General features: G+C 40.6%; 1 protein-coding gene across 4 annotated transcripts in view; it reads right to left on the bottom strand.

Annotated features, from left to right (window-relative positions):
- Positions 1 to 23,833, bottom strand: part of POLA1 (DNA polymerase alpha 1, catalytic subunit) — a 349,929-nt gene that overhangs the window by 313,061 nt on the left and 13,035 nt on the right. For 3 of the 4 annotated variants that reach the window (XM_074968368.1, XM_074968396.1, XM_074968387.1), the window contains exons 3-12: positions 21,500 to 21,596; positions 20,610 to 20,690; positions 15,578 to 15,696; positions 15,214 to 15,276; positions 13,234 to 13,332; positions 9,183 to 9,378; positions 8,829 to 8,985; positions 7,803 to 7,981; positions 4,351 to 4,463; positions 3,780 to 3,896 (exon numbers count right to left, since the gene is read on the bottom strand). In XM_074968368.1, the coding sequence (XP_074824469.1) occupies positions 3,780 to 3,896; positions 4,351 to 4,463; positions 7,803 to 7,981; positions 8,829 to 8,985; positions 9,183 to 9,378; positions 13,234 to 13,332; positions 15,214 to 15,276; positions 15,578 to 15,696; positions 20,610 to 20,690; positions 21,500 to 21,596 (1,221 nt within the window). The remainder of the gene's footprint in view (positions 1 to 3,779; positions 3,897 to 4,350; positions 4,464 to 7,802; positions 7,982 to 8,828; positions 8,986 to 9,182; positions 9,379 to 13,233; positions 13,333 to 15,213; positions 15,277 to 15,577; positions 15,697 to 20,609; positions 20,691 to 21,499; positions 21,597 to 23,833) is intronic. The other variant, XM_074968379.1, reaches the window with a different exon arrangement.

Here is a 23,833-nt window from a genome sequence, read left to right as displayed (position 1 = left end):
CGGGTCATGGATTAGATGTAGTTCTATTGAGCAGGTCACATCAGCTTGGTATGTAGCAATATTTTCACTTAAATATTTTCAATCATTTTTTTAGGAGAGGTTTTTGAGCAGTGCTGCTGCAAAAGTACAAGCCCTGGCAGCTATCAACTGAAATTTACAGGATTCTTGTCAGTTTCACCGCTGCTATTCAGAAAACCTTGTCAGTTTTACTACTGCTAATCACATCAATTTCAGTCAGCAGCTGTTGGGGTATCCAAGATCATATTTTGTTTCAGAAACATCATGTGTCAGTGTTTCCAAAAATGAAACTTATGGAATTTCCAGTTTCTGGGAAATTTCAATTTTTGATCTGAACTGGAACAAAACCAATATTTCCCACAAACCAGAAATCCTGAGTTTCAGCCAGCTCTGCACATAGCCACTGTAGCTTTATCACTTCAACATGAAAACAAAGCAGATTAATTATTTCCTCCATTATAATCAATTTATTTTGAAAAAGGCATTGGTATCTGAAGTCATCTTGCTATAAAATTAATGAAAACTTCCTCCAAATATTTCAAAAATAGCACTGTTAATGGAGGAACTGAACATTAAAGCTACAGGGCAAAATTTTAGAGCCAATCCTTTTTTTAAAAAAAGTCATTGTTTAAGCCTAATGGCCTTCTCCTAATGGCCTTGGAGAAGCTAATTTACAATTTTAAAATAGACTTCAAGGAAAGCTGTATTTGTTTCTTAGGCCTGATCCTGCAGCTCCCATTGAAATCAAAGGCAACTTGAGCGAGAAGAATTTCAAAGAATTAGCAAACTTTCATAGACTAGAAAGCAAGCCTTTTACTACTGTAGTTTTGTTTATTGAAAGATAAAGAACAGGCCAAGCATGTTGTAATACTGAAGTATTAATGCCTCAATAAAAGGCATGTTCTTTGAAAAAAGTTCACAAAGATGCATATCATATGATTAAAGGTATTAATTTTTCCCATCCTTTTCTGGCAATGCAGGAACTATGATTAGCTAGAGTATGCTTATGTAGTGTTCAAAGCTTTATAGGAGACCATTCCCCCTAGCCTTCCCCATCTAGCTAAAGTCTTAATATACAGAGAAAAGTCAATTCAGACCTGGTAGCAAATTCCCATCTGAACAGTAAGATACAACATTTGCTTGTCCTCTCTCAGACCAGTATTTCGTCTTCACACAGAAGGCCTCTGTTTGATATCTTGCTATGCAATGAACAAAGCTATCGTCATCATGTTGAAATACAGGCCTGTCTATACGGACAAGACTTGTACTGGGGTAACTGCAACACCCAGTTTAGACACACTGCGTCTGTATAAAAGAGGGTTTTGCACTGTGGCTTACCCCACTTTCAAACATCTATAATCTCTACCTGCAGTTGTATCTTTATTTTAATCTTTATCATCTCTTCCCATATCGTCTTTTAACTGTCACTTTGCACGTGCACAAGTTTTTTTGTTTTTTTTTTTGTTGTTGTTGTTTTTTTTAAAAAAAGAGTTCTTCTGATCCTTCAGCACCTTTTCAAAGGACAATCCAAAGCATATGCTTCCAAGTCACTTGTTATTGAAGCCCGCTTCATTAAACTTTAGTTATTTTCTCAACTTCAGGGTTCTTCCTGAGCAGTGAGCTGCCATATCCTTGCTGTACACCCAATCTTAAACTACCCACCTACATCTCCCATTTACAAGTACATTATAATGAGAACACACAAGTAGAAACAGTGAAAAAAATTCAAAGGTAAACTTGTCAGAATTATTTTGATCATAAGAAATTCTGAAACAGATGAAATGTGTGTTGCTGGAATGTGCCAAAGAATCATACAATCTGTCCACTATTGAAGGCTGAAAATACTGCACTGTTACATATTTGCTGCACAGATGTATGATATTTATTGGGTGAACTTGCTATTTAAGAGGCATTTGGGAAGCACTTGCATTTCCATCATGCTTTAGAACATTTAGAGTTGTCCATCAATATTTTGATTTTCCCCTCATTTTACACACCTGTGTTTTTATTCATTCTTCCTCTGTTTTCCTCTGCCTTTCAAACCATTTGCCAAACATTTTACACAAGGGTATAATGACAGCACTGATCACTAATCCAAGAAAATCAAAACTAATCCCAAAGTTATACTGTAATTCTTTGTGAACTCTCAACTTGATACTCCAAGACACTCCAAAAAGTAGGAAGAGCCATCTGACCACTTAATTGAAGAAACATGATGCTAGCATTGCACTCATCTTCATCCAAGTCTGAACTGCAAAGACATATTTGCATTTTATCCACACACATTAAAGAGGGAAAAGGGAAAGAAAAGTTAATGAGTGTTTGTGAAGTGATTGAATAAGCTTCCTCACACAGCTCAAGCAATGCTCTTCAGTCCAGATTTGTGATGCCCTTGCTAGCACAATTTCTGCATATTTTGCTTTGCAGAACTGTACCTTTATGAACAGATTCCTCTGATACCAATTCTCTATCCCACATCATGTGTGCCTCTATTTTCCAACAGAGCAACCTTTTCTGCTTCACCATTCTCTTAACTACTTGTGGAGTGGCCCAAATACGTAGAGGAATCACAAATGTCAAGCACAACTAGGGATCCAATGAACAGTTTAGATCTCAAGATGGCATCCTAATTCCCACAAAAAGCGAATGTTATCTGCCTTATTAATGGTTTACAGTACAGTAGTGTCTAGAAGCTCCAGCCAAGATCAGGACCCCCTAATATGCTAGGCATTGTACAGTCACATAATAAACAGTTCCTGCCCAAGAGAGCTTAAAGTCTAAAGAGAAAAACAACAGATAAAAAGTGGAAGGGAAAAAATAAGCAACAAGGTGAAACAATTTGTTCAATGTCACAGCAGGTCAATGGAAGAACCAAATTTTGAGTCCTAGCCCAGTGCCCTATCCAGAGGGCCACAGGTGGTTTTCCCTCTTGTGCTCAATATTCATTACAAAAATTAGGATGTTTAAGAGAAATGAATATTGGCAGTCCAGGAATCCGTACTGTGAGCATCACAAAAGGACTGCCATTTAGTTGCTAGCTCACCTGGGCATGTACATTTTCTCTATTCTAATAAGCGAAGCCATATTGTGTGTATCCCTCAGCAAGCTTTGGGCAAAAAGTGCATTACGGTAAACAGGAAGTGCTACATAAATGTAGTACACTGACTTCTAGTATATGTGGCAGAGATGGGGAGGAAGAAGGAAGACCCTGAAACAGTTCCATTAGTAGTTCGGGGTCCACAATATAGAAACAGAACTGATTCACAAAGTTGTGTTGGCTAAAACTGTTCTATTAACTAATCCGTTGGCAGGATTTTAGCAGGGTTTGACATTTATAATCATGATGGCACGTATACAAAAACTGTTTGGTCACAACCATATTTGAAAACTGTTTTCAATGTAACAAGTCGTAGTGTGAAAAGTCAGGATACAGCCTTAGATCTCAAAGAAAGCTGACTTCTCACAGAGATCATCCTGCTGACCTTTTATCAACATTCTGCCATTAATCATATTTGCTTTGGGGTTAAAATTCTGTTCTATACTAGGCCTATCTCCAAACTCTGCTTCACTTATTCTTGAGTTGAGAAAGATTCAGTCAGTCACTGCCTGGCTGTTACAGGAAAACATACACATACATGCCAGTTATAACTTTGCCTTTTCCACCCACACACCAACCAGCATTGCTATCCACTGAAAGTTTTCTGCCCTCCGAAAACAGAAAAATAGGAGGGGATTGAGCATGATGTACAAGAGACACAAACCTTGGATCTGAACTTCATGATCTTGTATTTTACAGCAATCTGGTCATTAAATTCTTGGTAGACATTCATCATAGTCACAGGATTCTCCGTCTCTTTACCAGAAGTTAGGTCCATTTGCTTTAAAGAGAGTCAAATCAAATTATTTCATTTACAGATTCTGACAACAAACATTAACAAAATTAACAAGCCAACAAAATTCAGAGTTGTTTTAATGGGTAAACTTGACATACAATCAAAGCTTGTAGCCAAGGAATATTATGGCACCAAAATATATTAGTTCACAAAACATCAAATTTATGAAATACCACTGAAAACAGAGGACTTGGAAACTTAACATGGTAAGCAGAAGGTCACTCAAGAAGACTGCCACCATTAGTTTCAGGTAAAGGAACTGCCTTTTTCTCAGCCACGTCATTATAGCTTGAAAATCAGGGATATTCTACTCTGTTTTTCGCATGATGAATATCACATTTGCAATGATCAGCACAGCCTGTTTCAGCCATGTAAACAAGTCAAAAGGCATTTTACTTCAATAGCTTCCTATCAGCAGCCCACTGAAATTCAGGCCTACCATCTCACGTGGCAGTAGATAGATAGTTCTCTCAATATTTTTCACTGTCACACAACAGCTGACATAGGTCTCTGCTGATTCAATCCACACTTTACCAAACAGAAATACCACACCTGAGAAAGGAAGAGAAGACTAGATATTAGGGAACCAAAAATTCTCAAAGATGCTGCTAGCAGAAAAGCTGCCATTTTAAGTATAACTAAATAAAGATTAATTCATCCCCAGGACCAAAGTAATTTCCAATGTGTAGTCCTTGAACAGTTCCATCTGCTGACAGTGCTCTACAAATATCTAAGCAATCGCTTTATAAACCTAGTACTTATGTGGTCCTTCACTATACCTCCAACACTGTGGTAACCAAGCAATGCCAAAGACAGAAGATGGTATCACACCACTATCTTCTATTCTCAGAGTTCTATTCTTATAGCTTCTCATTCCCCCTAAATTGGTTTAAGAGCTTCAAAAAATTTTTTAAAAAAAGTAGGTGAAGAAAGAAAATGCTGAAATGTGTGCGATATCAATCACTCCATAAAAGGCTCAAACCATCTAACACACCTCCGTCTGGAAGGTAACCAAGACAATGAAGCCTTTTCCTTACTCAGTTCTCCAAGATTAAGACTCCTTTGTACCCAATGAAGTCGGTGGAAGGCCTTCTATTAAGTGAAATTTTCAGTGGATTGCAGTATTTATCAGCTTCAAGTCCCAAACTTACGAATTTTAGCAGCAATAATTCCCATAGTAAAATCCAGAAAGTTTTATATTTGACAATACATTACTCAAAAAAAATAGCACACACAAAAACCAAGACCCCACAAGTACAACAATCTTTCCTACAACTCCAGGTCAATGAAATAAATGAAACAATTCCCCTGCCCCAAGGGCTCTCTTGCACGGTGCTGGTCACCTGTCTTTTTCAGTGTGTATACGGGGCCACTAGGAGGGTTAGTGAGGAGAGTTCATTGCATTCAGTATGCTGAAGGTACCCAGCTCTACATCCCCATCACATTTGACTCTTCTGGAACAATGGGATGCATTTCCCAGTGCCTAGAAAACTTAGGTCTTGTATGACAGCTAGCTGGTTGTGACTCCATCCAGGTAAGAGAGAGAGAGAGAGAACAGTGAGGCTAGGCAAAGCAACTGGAAGTTGGTGGAATTTACATCAGTAAAAGGGAGTGCGACAATACAGGTGGACAACTTGGGGATGCTGTTAAATTCAGGGTGCTCCTGGATGTCCAGGTAACAGGTGTAGCCAAAACAGCTTTTTCACCAATCTTTTCTTTTCATTGTGGACCTTGCCACAATTATCCACATTTGTGTCACTGCAAGAGTAAGGTATCACGAACCAGCTATAATGCACACTACATGGAATTACACCTTGGAAACATTTGAAAACTGAAGCTAGCACAGAATGCTGCAGCCAACTTAAGTGGACTTGTAAGATGGGAGCACATTAAACCAGCTTCTGGGTAGAATTCAGGAGTTTGGTTTTAACTAGGCTTGGAAGGATTACATTTTTATTGGTAAACGTCAGTTTCACTCCCCCCCTCCACCCCACACACACACACAAATATTTCTATTGATAATGGTAGATTTTAACAGACAGGAAAAATTAAGAACACTGCTGCTCAAGAACAAGAATGTTTACTCTGTATAGTCTGACGTGATGTCAACGATGTGTTTTAACATTATACAACATTAACAAGTTATAAAGCCTTCACTTTTTGAATCTCAAGATCTTCTGTCATTCAATCACTGTCTGACTCCCCGCTGTCATCTGAACCTCTTCCCATAATCTCCCACAACCATGAAAATCTACATTGATAAAAATTTTTAAAAATGCTTCAAAACAAACATTTTATTCCCCACCCAAAATTATTAAAAAATAAAAATCATATTCCCATAAGCCTAGTGTTAACCTATAAAAAAATCCCTACATAATTTTGGACTTGGTGGGAGCTGGAGCTCCTTCAATAATAAACAATTTTTTTTGGGGGGGGGGGATCTTCAATTTCAGGACTTGGTCCACCAGAGCCCACATTCTCTTTCTCCCCCTCCTCCTTCATTAAGCTTTTAATAAGGATGTGAGCTAAGGTTGAGATATTGATGAGTAGTTCCTGGTTTATTCTTAGCTTTTTAAGCTATGGGACAGGTGACCAGAGCACCAGATGGACACCTATTGTTTTATTTTATTATTCATTTCTTCGAATTTTTAAGATAGGAGTACAGCCTTCCAATTCTCTCCATAAAACAGTTAAAGGGAATCATGAAGGAAAACAGAGTCTATTTCAAAGTTACAAATTATTTTAGAGTCTTATTTATCTTGCAGTCTAGCTTCATTTCAAGCAATGTATTTGACATTGTTTTTGTTTAATAGTTTCATGATTTTTATGGAAAATGGGCATAAACAATGTCAAAATTTACTTCCCCCCTGCACTACTAATTGAAACCAAGTGCAGTCTATTATTCATCCTTGAAAATGTCACAATAAGGACAGGATATCTCTTCTCATATGCAAGAAAAATAAATCCTTTCATAATTATGTTCCATTCAGCAACCACTGACTTTCAAGCCAAGATAGAAGTAAAAAACAATAGCAGGGTCTTCAAGAGTAGCTATTTTATATTAGAATAATTGATTTCACCATGACTTCAGTGATCACTAGCTGCTCTCATGAGGAAGCTTTTCAACGCACTCAGCATACAAAAGAGACCGACTCCTATTTAACCCCTTGGCACCACAAGTTAAGAAAGGTGTAACTGCAAAATGCATTATACTTAGCACTTGGAGCATTAGTCCAAAGCCTCCAAAATAGGTATTTTTCCTCTACCACTAAGAGTTTGAATGAGGTTGATATGCATGAAAGACAGGTTCCAAAAGCACTAGAGCTATGAAATAAGTGAGCTAGGACTGAGGTATCTTGGCAGAGCTTTATGAAGATTTTTGCACAACATCATCTATTGCACAACCAGTCTGCCTCCTCTCCTCCAACTCATGTGACTTGTAATACAAAGACAGGTTTATCAGGACACAGGAGACCAAACGAATGATCTAATCAGGATTTCAAATTAGATTTTCAAAAGCAAGAGACCAGTTCATTTAACTATTGTACCACTTACCCAAGAAGATAGAGACATCAACTCATTCCTAGCACACAGAGGTAAAGAATGTCGGCATATTCCCTTGATTTAACAGCACTAAAATCCTTTTCCTTCCCCCTAACACTATAACAGACCAAACATAATAGACAAGACTTTCATTTTGTCAAGTGGTTATATCATATAGAGGGAGGAAAACCCTGTGCAAGTTACAAAGCAGCTTCCGGGGGAGAACTTCAACAGGCTTAGAGGGCAGCTAGGCATCCCTCAGGCTCCTTTGAAAATCCCAGCCTTAATGGCTAGAATCAAATGAAGGGAACGAGAGAGTTACTTTCCATCTTTAAAATGTGTAGATACCTGGTTGACTATACTGATCTTCGTAAGCATCCAGCCAATAAAACCTAAAGACTTGATCACCATCTTCCCCGTTCACTAGTGGCAGGCAACTGGGGTCCACTTGAACTTCTGAGGCAACTAAATCAATTTCATCCTTATCCATTCTGGTCCAACAGGACATATCGGGGAGAAAAGAACTTCTGCAAGTATTGAAAAACAGATGAGTAAGGTTGTATGTTCACTACAACCATAACTTTTGAGAAGACATGACTTAAGATCCGTCACCAGAACTAGCTAACATGCAATACTCCATTATTTCCCCCACAAATATAGCTCTCATATATCCGGCAGACAGGCATTGAAAGTTGCTTTGAACTATTAGACAGACCCTAGACATGCAAGTCATTACAGCATGAGTAATCCCATCAGTTTGCAAGGCTACCTTCAACTGTAAGCTATTTGGGGTGGGACAGAGTCATTACTTGTTTCTGTGAAAAACTTTGTACACTTCAAAACCATGATTTGACTTCTCATAATTTTCAGTCATGAAACAGTATTAAAAAGGTGCTTCAAAACTCTCCTATATAAGAAAAGGACCTTAAAATCATTACTTTTGCATTTTTAACTTCAATGGCATCACTCTTTGCCATGGGAAACTGGCTTTAACGATCATTCATGTTTTGGGCAATTATAAGGTATTTGGTAATATAAATCTTTAGTGATTCCTGATTTCTGCTCATCAGCACTAAGCATTCCACATTACGTCACCAGCTCTTTGCAATATACATTGAGCACTTAACCTAAAACATTTCACTGTTTACCCAGACAGGAATGGTCTATCCCCAGAAACATGAAGTATCCCTTTTCTTAAGTAGCAGTCAGCCAATCTACTCCCTTCAGCCTGCACATTTTTAAAGTCCCTACAGTGCAATCACAGAACAGTGCCTTGAGAAAAAATAAATATGTAAATATCAAGTCCAAATATAATGAAGTCATAAATAGAACTTCTTTCTGCAAAAAAGGTTTTTTGCAACCACAGATCCTTACAAAAAGGATGCATCTTCCTTCACAGAAACCACTGGCTGTGCCTCTTTCTCTTCTAGTTTCTGTTCTTTCTTCAGGGCCCCGGCAGTCTCTGGTATATCCGCTTCCATCGGTTCATCAAAATCCCCATCCTCAAAATCCATCATGCCCTGATCATCTTCTGTAAGCATTGTAAAAAGAACTAAGGGGTTTAATCATTAATACAATATACTATATCATTCTAGTACATACATACACATAGTATACAACATTAATGTGAACCACCGAAAGCTATTTTCATACTTTGCCCCAATGTTAACTAAAATATTTTAGAACATGCTACATTTGCTGTCTCCATTGCCAGAATTTTTAAAATACCTTGAATAGCTTTCTCTGGTTTTGCCTTCACCAGTTCTTCGTTTTCCGCAGCTTTTATTGTATACTCAGCACCATTCTCTTTATGGACTGCAGCAGGTTTTGCTGCATAACTGGTATGCTTAGGATCAGAGGTAGTTGGAGAAAGAACTTCCTTTCTGACAGTAGTGGGAGCTTTCCTTACTATAGGGGTTACTACCTGAAAAAATATTTTAGGCACAAATTAAACTTTAATCTTCCTTAAGTTAAAGGAGAACTACAGTGTTTAGTTATACATGAAGTTGGCAACAAGGCCTACAGTCAGGGTTCGGCACACTCTTCAGCACGACACCAAATTTCTCAGCAACAACTCCTCAATTCCGTGGCAACATTTATTCTACCACCATTTCTATTTCCAACCCCACACTCAAAAAAAGACAGTTCTATGGGTCATAGTTGAAAACTATTAATAGACAGCGTTTGTTGATTATTTTTGGCCATGAGTTTTGGGCTGTTCTCCCCAGGCCTCAGCTCAGGAGCTAAGAGGCTGACCTCAGAACCTCCTTCTTCTCCCCATTTGGACCAGGCAAGAATGGAGCTGGTTGTCAGTTTCAACAGCTTCTCTCTAGCTCCCCAGACAGCCTAGTTTGCCAGCATACATTGATACAGCCAGGAAGTTAAATTCTCGCTCCCACAACTCTCTTCTGACTTACTCCATGGAACAGTGCAGGGAGTGCGTACTGTACTCCAATTAACTCACAACTGTAAGGGAAGCGGTAGGTATGGTATGGCAGGGGAAAAATACAGTTGTGAGCCTAGCTGCAGCAAATTGGTGAATGCCAGTTTATGTAACCATAGTATCCAAATTCCACAGGGCCCTGATTGAGATGAATACGCCCCTCAGACCGAAGAGGTCTCTACAGATGCAGACATAGAACACTGCATCATTTAAGACTGTTTACATTTGGGGGGGGGGGGGGGGTGTCACTGAAACCATAAAGGGAAGAACAATTTTTCAATGAAAGGTCCAATTCTGGAGCACTGTTATGTAGTAAAAGGAATGAATCCCACAGCCACCCCAACAGAGGCTACACGGGGCCCTGCCCATGTTAAGGCAGCCCAAGCACTTTTTCAGTTGTTTATAACTTGGCCAAACTAACTGTGTGGACTGAAGTTTTACAGGCTCCTTCTACCTCCGGCTGATACCTCTTTTTAAAGTTTCAGCAAAGACCATTAATTTCCAACAGCAAGGTCAGGGGAAAAGAGGTTGTCTTCCTAATGTTAAAATTGGTTTCCAATCATTTCACTGAAGAGTTCCAACTTCCCTATGCTTTGTAGCAGAGACTCAGAAGTTGATCAGGGGGCAGGCCCCTTTTGTTATTCAGGTTAGATTTAGCTGAGCTATAAGCCTCCAAAAAAGTTGCCATTTGCACACACTCAAGGCACGTAGAAGCTTGCTGCTATAAAAAAAAAAATCCCTAAAATGTTCCCAAACCCTCTCTTCAGCTTCCAAGGTCTGCTCAGAGCTAGAGCTTCAGATAGGACATAGGAACAGCTGCAGCTACCTCATCTTACCCCCCTGCCTTTAACCTTGAAAAAGGTGTTCTGGGCTGGGAGTCATGAGACCTTCAAAAGACTGGTGATAGTTCTATGCACTTTATTGAGCAAAGCCTCACTAATGTCATCATATAGTTCAGATGGGGAAACTGAGGAACAGGAAAATGAAGTGACTTGCTCACGGTCACAGAAGGCCAGAGTCTCGGCCACGAATAGAACCCTGGTCTCCCAAGTCCCAATCTAATGCTCTAAAGGTCCACTGTCAGCCACTAAATGATACAGGTCTGTGCAGCTGATCTATTGTAAATCAAAATAAACTACTGTAAACTAAAATAGAGTTTAAAAGATGTTAATATTTATTCTCTCTACTTCTTTTTACCTCGTCTACCCCAGTGCCCAATCATTATTCTTGTCTTAAATAAGCCTTCCTTTGATCAAAGTTGCCTATTCCCTTTCTTACTCTCCAAAATCCTAGACTGTTACCTTCTCCAACCTCATCCTCTCTTATTCATCTTCTGCCCTCTGCTGAAGGCACCTTCACTAAGGTACTTATGACTCCTCCTACTTCAACCAAATAGACACTTCTCTGTACTTATGTTTCCAGATCTGCCTACTGAAATAGAAAATGTTAGTCACTACCTGCTCTCTTCCACTTAGTTTCCAAGACTGTCTTCCTGGTTCTCATTCTACCTTGCGGACAGCTCTTAAAACCTCTAACTGCTCCTTCTGGGACAGGGGTTTTCGAACGGTGGGTGGTGACCCCTCAGGAGGCCGTGAGGTTATTACATTGGGGGTGGGGGGGGTTGGAGGTCACAAGTTGTCAACCTCCACCCCCAAACCCCACTTCACCTCCAGCATTTAAAAAAAATTATTTAACGCTATTACAAGTGTTTTTTAATTTGGGGGGGGAGGGGGTGTTGCACTCAGAGGCTTGCTGTGTAAAAAGGGTCACCAATACAGAAGTTTGAGAATCACTGTTCTAGGGCCATCAGACGATTGGCCTATGTAATCCAGCTTTCTGACAATGGCCAGTATCATATGCTTCAGAGGAAAATAGTAGCACGGACAATTATGGAAGAGCACGTCTCTTCTTCCTAACCTATGTCAGCTAGTAGTTGACTAACACCCCCGAAGCATCAGGGTTTAGATCCTTATTTAGATACGTGGGTAATTTTTTTAATCCTATTAAACTCTTAGTCTCAATAATCTCTTGTGACAAATCCACAAGTTCATTATTCATGGTGTAAGAGTATGTTTCAGTTTTTAATTTGTTTTTCCAATTGTACTGTCATTCTTGTATTTTAATGGTAAACAGAATTTACCTCCTCTATACCATTTGTATACTTCAATCGTATCCCTCACTAAAAACTGTCCCTGTATGCTACATCTCTTTCTTCGCCCATGAACATTTATCAGCCACCTCCAAATCCCTTTGACTCTCTTCCCTACTGTTGTTCCTCAGTTTCTCTTTTCTGGCCCCTCTTTTTCTCCTCAGTGATCTTATCTACTGCCCCGGTTTCATCTACTTCTACTACACAAGATGATTTTCAAATTCCAGTGGCTTCCTCTTCACCCAGTCTTGTATCTTATTCCCTGACATCTTTTGGATGCCCAGCTGCCATTTCAAACTCACCTCCTCAAACATTAACTTCTCAGCTTTCCTGTTTCTGTATCTCTCCATCAACAATTCCATTATCCGTCCCACTTTCCAGGTCCTGAACCTCAGTCTTTGACTCTTCTCTCCTCCTTGCAGCTCTCACTAAGTCTTTTCACATAAAAAGTCTGTCCTCACCTCATTGTCTCCACTGCTAAAACCACTGCCCATATATCAAGGCTTTTGACATAGCAATAGCCTACCGTCCAGTCTCCCTGCTTCTCAGCAGTGAGTCTCTCCAAAAAGCTGCTGCTAGAGTCATCTTTCATGCCTCCTCTCAAACCATATTACCCCTATCAGAAGTCTGCCACTGGTTCCCCACCTTCTGCAAAACTGGAGGTCCGTACACGCACCCACATTCTTAAATATTTCCCCTATTTACATCTTTCTATTTTCAACTTTTTGAACAAGCTCTTTGCAATCTTTCTGCCTTATCTCCTTTTCCCACCTCACTTCATGCCTATTTCATTGTGCCCCCATCTGCCAAGTGTCTTTTCCTCCAAATTCATTTAAAAATTCATCCTCCCTTAATAAACCCTTCAATATCCTTTTCTCATATCTTGTTTAGATAAGCTTTTTAGTGCATATGAAGTATCTATGTGTAAAGTGTCATGTAACTCTACAGCACTGTATGAATGGTTTAGTGATAACTGAAGCTACAGCATGTACCCATCCAACTATAAAGATAGTCAGAGGCAAAAGTGTATTTTCATCTCTATATTAGAGTACCAAAAAGGAAATTACAGACCTTGTTTTTACTAAGGAAGCCAATAATAAAACAGGAGCTTACTTATTCAAGACATAAGTTAGTCATAAGCAAAAAAAAAAAAAAAAAAAATCATCAATTTGGATCTGCAACTTTACCGTATGGGCCTGTGACTGTACAGAGAAAGGATTCAGTGAAGCTCCAACAGGTCTTTTCTTTTTTAGCTTTACAACTGGAGGTGGAGTTATCTGAACGGTCTAAAAAGGAGGATGGAGAACATGAGAATGGCCCATTAGAATTTGACAAAGACAGAAAAAGCCACCCAATTTTTCTCTTCTCCCTCTAACCCTGCATGCATGCTGCATCAGCTACTGCAAAAGTATCAGAGTCCCAACAAAAAGTGACACTATGAAGTGTCTTCACTTAGGGAATTTGGGGAAACGCTCCCAAAGCAAGTAAGAAATCCTTCCCACCAACTAAGCCACTTTTTCCCCCCCAATTCACTTAAAGTGATAAGGCCACAAGGATTCTAATAAAGGTTTTGGTTTTGAGTGTTAACATTGTGAAAAAATTAACTAAAAAAAAAAAAAAAAAAAAATCATTAAAAGCAGCTACATAGCTTGCTCCTAAACTGGAGGAGAATGCAAAACAAAGGCCCAGAGGGTCCAGAACAGCCAAAGCAGTAGTGGGAGTATGATGCCAACTGATAATATATTATTATACAAAATCCTGGTGTGAAAAGAAAGTCAATAAAAATTTTAGATCGTAAGTCACAGGACAGGGACCATCTTTCCTTGTATTTTATACAGCATCAAGCAGACTGCTAGCATTTAAATAAAAGAAGGAATCTTGATGACACAAGTCTTCATGAATTTGGTTTGGATGAAGTTTGGAGATCCACAAGAGCCAGAGAAATTCAGTTAAAAATGTGTGGATGCAATGGAAAGTTTTTCAGATGCTTCCCATCCCTCACCGTAGATTTTTTTTAGACTATGGTTAATATGAAGTATGACAAAAAAAAAGTTAAAAAAATCAGTTATGGCTGAGAGTCATAAGTGTGACGTGTTCTCTACTGAAACAGTCTGTAAAGTCAATAGTTGGGGAGGAGGGGGGGAAAAACGAGGAGTCCTTGTGGCACCTTAGAGACTAACAAATTTATCAGATCTTACATCTGATGAAGTGGGTTCTAGCCCACGAAAGCGTATGCCCAAATAAATTTGTTAGTCTCTAAGGTGCCACAAGGATTCCTCGTTTTTTTTGCTGATACAGACTAACACAGCTACCACTGAAACAGTTAAGGAGAATGTGTTATGGAAGATTTGTAGTTGGTTTTCTACTAGTAGTTGGCATACTAGTGGACAAGCAATTTTAAGATGTACATTTATGCCTATAAATGCAGAAAGAGCTAATGCTATTTAGAACATGAGGAGAAGCGCATTAGAAAGTGAACTCCAAAGCTTTATTGACTAGCCAACCATTCCACAACAACAGACTGTGTGCTTAAGTGAAAATAGGATGAAAGTATTTTGTATTAAAATGTTTTTCTCACTTACCTTCAACTAAGTCGGGTATTCCACATATGCCTTGCAACAGCAAACAACATCAGGATAGCATGAAAGCATTTCCTGAACTATTTAGATGTTTGTGATGTTAGTAACAGTTAAGGTATCAGTTATAAGGTAAAATTAGGTATCAAAAAGTATGGGGATGAGTATCTAATATGTATATTAAAGCTAAGTGAAGGACATGGTAATAGTCTATTTTTTTTAAAATATAATTGTAATTTTCATTTATATTAATGACGTGTCATGTTCAGTAACCCCAAAGGACATTGTGATACATGCTGTTGAAAGTGTTAGTCTTTACAATTTTAAGGAAGTCTGCTAATACAGTAACGAGTACTGTCATGCTGATTAACTAAAGTCATTGGCTGACCTGACTTCGTGGGTACCTAAAGATGACTCATGGGACAGAGACTGTCACAGCCAAGAGTTGGGAATGACTTCATTAAAATAACAAAATCTTAGGTGGTCCAGTTTTTTTAAAAAATGCTTCTTACAAACTTCTGACAACTGGATGAATTGCATCATTGATTAGGGGGTTCAGAACATTACACCCCTCAAAATTCAACTACTTACCTCAGCATTCAGATCTTGCAGAATATCCCCAAGTAAATCATCCTTGGACAAATCTACAGTTTTCTGTAAAATATTAGACAGCTGTATTAGCTATATAGACTTAATTATATGCACTTAACTGAACCGAAAGACTCGGTCCATGCAGAATAAGGAGGTTCCACATACCATGGGCCAGATTTTCAAGAGTGACCAGCACCCAGAAACTCCCAATAGGAGCTTTGATAAGTCTGGCTTGTGTGCCAATTGATTTAAAAAAGTCAAAACAGCAGTAACCAAAACATTTGTCACTTTGAGCGAAAAAAATAAAGTTACAAGTCTAACTGAACGTAGGACATTTAAATTGAAATATAAAAATACAACTTACATCTGTGTTTTTCTTCCCAGCACTAGCCATAAACATAGTCTTGATAGTGTTTGGCTTTGACACCACAGACTTCTTCACATTCTTTTTGTCATTTGTGGATGTTTTGTCACTTTTTCCTACTGGAGCAAGAGAGATTAGTGATTTCTCAAATAATTAAAGGGTCCAGTTATCAGTGGGAGCTGGACAGTTGATGAAATTGGTAAAGAGACCATCTTTAACCTTTAGGCTACTTGCTTAAATCCAGCGTAAGCTGGCAGTTCATGCAAGGCGTTACATTACAAAAAGCTATCACCAGAGTTTGTAGCCTTCTTGGAAGTATCACAGAGGCCAATGACTGAACCACCTCTCTCATACTAAAATGTGGTCACTCCAGAGCAGTAATGCAGCCCATGTGACATCCTCAGGGCCATACAGGTGGTACTGGATGTGACCCAGATAACTCATTGTGGGCTGCATATGTGGCCTGTAACAGTAAACAGGTTGAGTATGGTACGGCAGAGGCGCTTTTCATACTAGTATTTGCAGACAGGAAAGATGGTCCAGTAGTTAGTGAGCAAGCAAGCCTAGGACTATGGAGACAAGGTGTGATTCTTTGCTTTGCCAATGACTTTCTACGTGACCTTAGTCAAGTTACTTAGCGTGTCTAGTTCATTAGTGCACATCATCAGGGTCCGCATGGACAGCTAGTGTGGGATAGATTCATACCCCAGCTTGCTGCAAACTTCATGTTTGTGTAGACCTGCCCACAGGGAGCTGTGCAGAAGCTTCCTTTGCCCCTGTACATATCCTGCAGATAAACAGATGACCTCTGTCCTCAAGGCTATTAACTGGTAGCTTTCACAAGAACCAAGGGAGACTCAGTCAAAGAAACCACCAAAGAACATAAGAACGGCCATACTGGGTCAGACCAAAGGTCCATCTAGCCTAGTATCTGGTCTTCCGACAGCAGCCAATGCCAGGCGCCCTAGAAGAATGAACAGAACAGGTAGTCAAGTGATCCATCCCCTGTCCCCCATTCCCAGCTTCTGGCAAACATCCCTGGCCATCCTGGCTAATAGCCATTGATGGACCTATACTCCATGAATTTATCTAGTTCTTTTTTGAACCCGGTTATAGTCTTGGCCTTCAGAACATCCTCTGGCAAAAAGAGTTCCATAGGTTGACTGTGTGTTGTGTGAAAAAAATACTTCTTTTGTTTGTTTTAAACCTGCCTATTCTGAAATCCTGTCTGATCTCACAAGCTCATTAGGAGTAGCCCAGTACTAGCACAGAAAGCCTCTATGGTAAACGCAGTTGTTATAAGAAACTATGTTTATACTTCAGTAAAAGGCACTCTTTCCTGGGAGTCAGTATTGAGCCCAGCATAATGTTAGGGGCACTACGCTATTGAAAGTGCAATCTTTCATGAGCTGTAAGAGATTCTGATCATTTGTTGCCACTGGAGATCCTACGGCATTTTTGACAAGAGTGCAGATATTAAATTGCTGTCTTGGTCAAAATCCAGTTTGGGTAATTACATCCTGCACATTCCATCTGAAGATGCTAGAGCAGCAAAATGACGTTACACAATTGCAACATTTAACCTTTTTAGTGGAGAAAGGGATCCCTGTATATGATTTGTAAATCTCTTTAGATTGTCCACAATGGAACCAGAAGTATAAATTAGATTTACTATATGTTCATGAATATATAATCACTGGCTTAAGCATGCAAGTTACATATGGAAATGTGTAAAGTCCCAACCTCTTTAAAGTAGACCAATACGGAAAAAAATGAACAGACATTTCCATATTTAAGAAATTAATTACACTTGTTTGAAGACAAAGATTTTCTAGATTTTTGAAAACGTTTGTATGACTTAACATTGGCTCACTTTCATAAGTTAAAGTTATTTCAGTTAGAGAGCCGATCATTAAAACATTAGACCCCAACCACCACTGATGCAGCTTCATGCAGGTAGCACTGAATATTTATCTAACTTAAGACATATTTTATAAACAGTGCCAAAAGATGACATATCTAAATGGCTAAAAGAAATTTACAGAGCTTTATTATAAGCGTTGTTTTTGCCCTACTAAACCTTTGGCTAGCCACACTGGTTTGGTCTGAAAGTTAGCCGGTTTACTCTGCAGGTTGAACACTAAGTTTGAAGAAAGCTGCGTAGACTGTAGAGTAACAAGACTACACAGATTTGTCCTGAATATTGCTCCACTAACCTCTACAAAAAAGGTTGCACGTAAGGTTTGATAAGGGAAATGAATTATTTTTGTACAGAAAAAGGATGTGATTGCTTTCAATATATGCTGAAAAATACTTCATAGTGATTTAAAAGTGAAACTTGAAATTTACTCAAATGCAGCTTTTTCGTGATGTTCTAGATAAAAGAGAAGAACTGTAAAACTTATGTCACCACTTATAGTTAAATACCATTAAAATCCAGGGCCCATACTTAAACAAAATAAGCCACAGCATTTGCTAAAGTCACATGCAGTTTATAAAAGTCTGCACAACCTCCCAAAGCAGCTGCTTTCTTCTGGACCAATGCAACTAAGAAAACCAGGGACAAAGCATTCTTGATAAAATGTTTATAGAGTTTTCCCCAACATAACAGGATGGTATTTTGTACTTGAAAAACCCACATTATTCCCTAGCAGAGCTTTCTAGGGATCCACGGTGAAGTACAGAGGTGAATCCACAGTGAACATCACAATATAAGTACAGTCTGTATGCAACAATTACATAGTAGTATGATGAGCTCTATGAAAACAGCTACAACAGATAGGGAGCAGTAGGAATAGCACACCATCTCAACCAGGAGCAACTATGGACCTAAAGAAGCTGGTGCTCCCAAGCTTGGCAGGGCAGAAGGAAGTCCTCATTGGCCCAGTAGAGAAGACACAGCAGGATATAATGTAGTATAACTTAGTGTACACACTTAATAGAAACTTAGTCAACTATTAAGGATACAGCTAGAACCAAAGCATTGTAATGTTTTTACACATACAAACCTGTAGTAACAACATTAACTTTTATGAACTAACCTGCCAATTGTGAACCAACATAGACCACAGCTGACCACTGAAAGGAACAACTTTACTGACAAAATAGTAAATATTACTACTATCAACACTCTAATTGCGTATTCATACTATTCATGTTCATTTGTACTACGCAAATGAAAACTGTTCAGAAAGCGTGATGTCTAGGTTTAGGACAACAACAAGATAAAGGCTAAAAAAACTGGATAAGTTTAGTCTTGAGAAAAGAAGACTGAGGGGGTACCCAATAACAGTCTTCAAATACGTTAAAGACTGTTATAAAGAGGACTATAACCTACAGCTTACTTCATCGGATGTTCACGAAAGCTTATGCTCAAATAAATTGGTTAGTCTCTGAGGTGCCACAAGTACTCCTTTTCTTTTTGCGAATACGGACTAACACGGCTGCTACGCTGAAACCTGTCATAAAGAGGACTGTGTTCAATTGTTCTCCATGTCTACTGAAGGCAGGATAAGAAGTAATGGGCTTAAATTTGTAGCAAGAGAAATTTAGGTTAGATACGAGCAAAAACTTCCTAAATATAAAGTATAATTCAGTACTGGAAAAGCTTCCAAAGGAAGTTGTGGAATCCCCCTCATTGCAGGTTTTTAAAACAGATTTTTGGGATGGTCTAGGCCAGGGGTCTCAAATTCAAAATGACCATGAGGGCCACATGAGAACTAGTGCATTGGCCGCATCACTGACACTCCTGGCTTGCTGCCCCCGGCTCCGCCTCCACCCCACTCCTTCCATGAGGCACCGCCCCCATTCCAACCCCTTCCCTGCCCCCATTCCAACCCCACCCCATCCCTGCCCCCAGGGGGTGAAGGAGTGGTGCAGGGTGTGGCAGGGGACGGGCAGGGAGTTGGGGTGTGGGCTCCGGCCCGGCCCGGCCTACCTAGAGTGGCTCTGGGGTGGCAGCGGCATGCACCAGGGCCAGGGAAGGCTCGCTGCCTGCCTGCCCTGGCCGCTCTGCTCCATGAAGTAGCTGGAACCACATCCCGGGGTGGGAGGGGGCGGGGGTCGCACATGGCTCTGTGTGCTGCTCTTGCCACTTCTCCAGGTACCCCGAAGCTCCCATTGGCCACAGTTCCCCATTCCCAGCCAATGGGAGCTGCGGGGGGCGGTGCCTGGAAGTGAGAGTAACACACAGAGCCCTCTGCCCCCTGCCCCTCCCTGGGCCCCGCAGGGGCATGGTTCCGGCCGCTTCAGGGAGTGGCACGGGGCTCACGGCGCCATGGGGCAGGCAGAGGGGCGCGCGGGGGGCACGGGGGGCCACACGAAAGAATCCTGCGGGCCACATGTTTGAGACCCCTGGTATAGGTATACTTGGTCCTGCCTCAGTGCAGGGGGCTAGACTAGATGACCTCTCACACAGTCCCTTTCATCCCTACATTTCTATGATTCTGTAATATCCCACTTGTACAAATATTATGGTTCAATTTCATACTATAGACAAGGCAACGGATGTTATGTTTGCCCTGAGGTGACATTGCCTGAGACATAGGATTAGCTGTGTCCAAAGGTAATCCTGAGTTATCTTAGAAAGCAAAGATATTTGAAGGGGAACAAAAGAGATTTCCCAGATGCAGGTTGAAAGAAGCAAACAGGAGCCTACGAGAGAGCCTTAAAGGAGGAAGGGATGGTAAAAACCCTGGTGTCCAGGGTAGGGAGCATGTAGTTATATGAGTGTGATTTCCCTGGCTGTAGCTCACCCTAAGCGCTGATAATTACTTCATCTCACACACGATCACCAAGAATAAAAAGAGGCTCTGCAGGCCAAACCCTGATTCCAGACACATTTATGAAACCTCAGTCACTTCCAGTATCAGGGACACCTGTACAAGTTGTCCTTCCCAGGAAGCTATGTTATTGTGCTAATATTTGGGCTTACTGACCCATTTTGACTGCATGAAGTCAACAGAAGTACCCAATTGTATGCACCTTTTAAAAAAAGCAACCAGAGAAACTTTCAAGAGTTCAATTCATTTACCTTTCTTCTTGGAACCAAGGACATCATCTTCTAGATCTTCATCAAAGATTTCCCTTCCATCTTCTACATAACCTATCCCATCTGTACAAGAAGGTTAAAAATATACTTTAAGTGACCCTTTGCAAAGTTAGAAAGATGAAATTTAATCTCCATCGCTAAGGGGCTTCCTCTGTTTAACAAGCTCTCAATTTTTCATTACTTTATAAATTTATATATTTTGAGTACAAAAATAAACTAAAAAACAAACCAAATTCAGATCAAAGTAACTACCTTTAGTACATGATCAACTAAAAAAATATCTGTAGTTTGCAATAGAGAACCATTTTTAAATGGAACAAAGTCACTGTATTTGCAGTCAATGTAAAATATTTGAATCACTGATCTTGAATGTGTTATTATAAACTCAACAATGCTTTGGCATAAAGACCCAGATTTTTAAAGCTATTTATGTGTTTCGGCACTCAGTGACACAATGCCTAACTGATTTAGGACTCTGATTTTTGCTTTTAAAAGAGATTTAGGCACTTAGTCTCCTAAGGACTCCTAAATCAGTTATGCATTGTGATGTTGAGTGCCGCAACACCTAAATTGCTTTAAAAATCTAGGCCAAAAGTCTCTGTGTAGAAGCTCATTTTTTTTGGTCTGTACTATAACCGATCTATAGAGGGCACTGAGGCATTTACATTTTGAGGCAAAGTCTTCATGAAACCTGATGGAGTTAAGATAATTTCAGGGTAAATTTTTATTATTTGTGTTTTAAAATGCATACAAAAGATATTGGAACTTGTAAGCCACTCAACCTGTGGCTTAGAAATATATGCAAGAATAACCACACATTTTATGCTTCTACTCAGCATATTAAGGGAGCCCCCTAAATTCATCTTACACACCATCATCTACAATCCAATCGTCATCCTGGCGTTCCCTGACCATCTTGGAGTACTGTTCTTCATCAACTTCTTCATAAACACTTGTGAACTCCTCAACCTGCAAGCAAGGCATATTTAGAATTAACACTTCTCAAGCTACCATATTTTTGATAAAGCTGCTTTATCAAGGACTCAGACTAGATTGGATTTTTCTTCTCTAATCACACCAGGATGAACTGTTCACAAATAGCAAGTGAAAGTCTTCCTTCAGTTTGAGGTGTTTCATTTTTGCTTTTTAGTATTATGGCACCATGTACCTCAAAACAGCACCCTGGAGCCCCCGTATTCACCCCATCATATAATTAGGATTTATTTCATGCAATGCATGCCATGTAAGATATCATACGAAAGGTCATGATATGCTGAAACAGACTGTTCTGTCAAAATATGTATATTGTTATGAAGTTATGAGATTTTATGTGTATCAAGTTATGACATTTTGCTGTATGGTTGTTATTGAAATATGTTGCAAGTTTCAGGGTCATCCACTGCCAGTTCTCCCTGACAACAAAGGGGGTGATCCACTTCCAGGTGGGTGTTAAATGACCATTAAATCAGCAGGGGAGTTGTAAACAAGGAATTTACAATGCTGTAAGAGAGCTGCACAAGCATCATACAATGGGAGATTGCTCAACTCTGTGACTCAGCAAAGCCCACCAGGATATGTCTGAGCTAGTATTTTCCAGGCACATGGATTGAGGATATAAAATAGGGGACAGTGGCACCATGCTTTTACCTTTCGCCTCCCCCACCTATGCTGGAAGCAACAAGAACACTGGGAAGAAAAAGACTAACTGAGGACACTCATCCTAGGCTTAAAGGGGAAACCTGTGTATTAAGAACTGTAACCTACCTGCAACATCCAACGGGGTGAGAAAAACTGCTTGCTCTAAATACTGCCTAGTCTAATAAGGTTTAAGATTTAGGCTCTCTCTACATTAGCACTTTTGTCGGCAAAATTTGTGTCAGTCAGGGGTGTGAAAAAAACTACACCCCTGACCGACATAAGTTTCACAGACAAAAGCGCCTGTGTGGACAACACTATGTTGGCAGGAGACGTTCTCCTGCCGACATAGCTACCACTGCTCGTTGGGGGTGGTTTATTTATGCCGGCAGGAGAATTCTCTCCCCCCAGCATAGGGCGGCTACACAAGAGACTTTGCAGTGGCGCAGCTGCGGCGATACAAACATCATTGTTTAAAACTTATACTGTTTATGTATATAATGCCTTTTGTCTGGCGAAAAAAATTCCCTTGGAACCTAACCCTGATTCGTTTAACATAGTTTCGCATAAAGTTACATTTTTCAGGAACATAACTACATTAAGTGAGGAATTACTGTACACAAATGTGTATCTGCATCTGATCCACTATCTGCAAAAATTATCTGCGGATATCCACAGATTTGCAGGGCTCTACACTAGGGGCTGGGCTGAGGCTCCGAGGCATCCCCCCGCCAGAGCCCAGTCAGGGAGAGCCACGTGGGCAGCTGTGGGGAGCCTGCATGGAGTCACAGACCCTCCACCTGCCCTTGGCTGGGCAGGGAGCCTGGGTCGCGGGGATCTGCACTGCAGGCAGGTGGAGGGTCCACCACAGCTCCCCAGCTGGGCTCCACGCTGGCCTGGCCAGGGAAACCTGTGGAGCTGCCCAGGGGATCCCCAAAGCTAGTGAAGGATCCACAGCGGCTCCCCACAACTGCCCGCCCAGCTCTCACCATGGCCAGGCTGCGGCTCCGAGCCGCCGCCCCCTCCTCGGCTGGAGCCGGGTCAGGGAGAGCCGCGCAGGCAGCTGTGGGGAGTTGCAGCGGATACTCCACCTGCCCTGGGGGCCCAAGCAGCCCCCGCCCAGTGTCCCAGCCCCTCAAATCCCTCACCCAGAGCAGGTGGAGGATCCGTGCCGCGGTTCCTCACAGCTGCCCGCCTGGCTCTTACCGTCAGAGCCCTGCGCGGCTACAAAATTTGTATCCGCATCCGCGCTATCTGCAGAAATGGTCCATGGATATAAAGTGGATATCCGCGGATCTGCAGGGCTCTAGTCACAAGTACTGACAGATCCAATAGGGAAGATGTTATTAAAATACAACAGCTATCGCGTGATGCTGAAACTCCAGTTCATTATGGCAGTGAATACATTCGTCAAATGACCGTCTCCCTCCCCCCCCCCCCCCCCCTGTTAGTCTCATATGAGCAGAATATCTGCTTTCTTTAAAGAAATGGATTCCTGGGAAAGAAGAGCTATAATGATTGGGTTTCTTTTCTCAAACACGAAGATGAGGTATGAGTGTGGGGGACCTGTT

Source organism: Natator depressus, chromosome 1 (genome assembly GCF_965152275.1).
Source record: "Natator depressus isolate rNatDep1 chromosome 1, rNatDep2.hap1, whole genome shotgun sequence".
NCBI classification, from domain to species: Eukaryota; Metazoa; Chordata; order Testudines; family Cheloniidae; genus Natator; species Natator depressus.
Note: the sequence above shows the minus strand (reverse complement) of the source record. Positions and strands in the feature narration are given on the sequence as shown.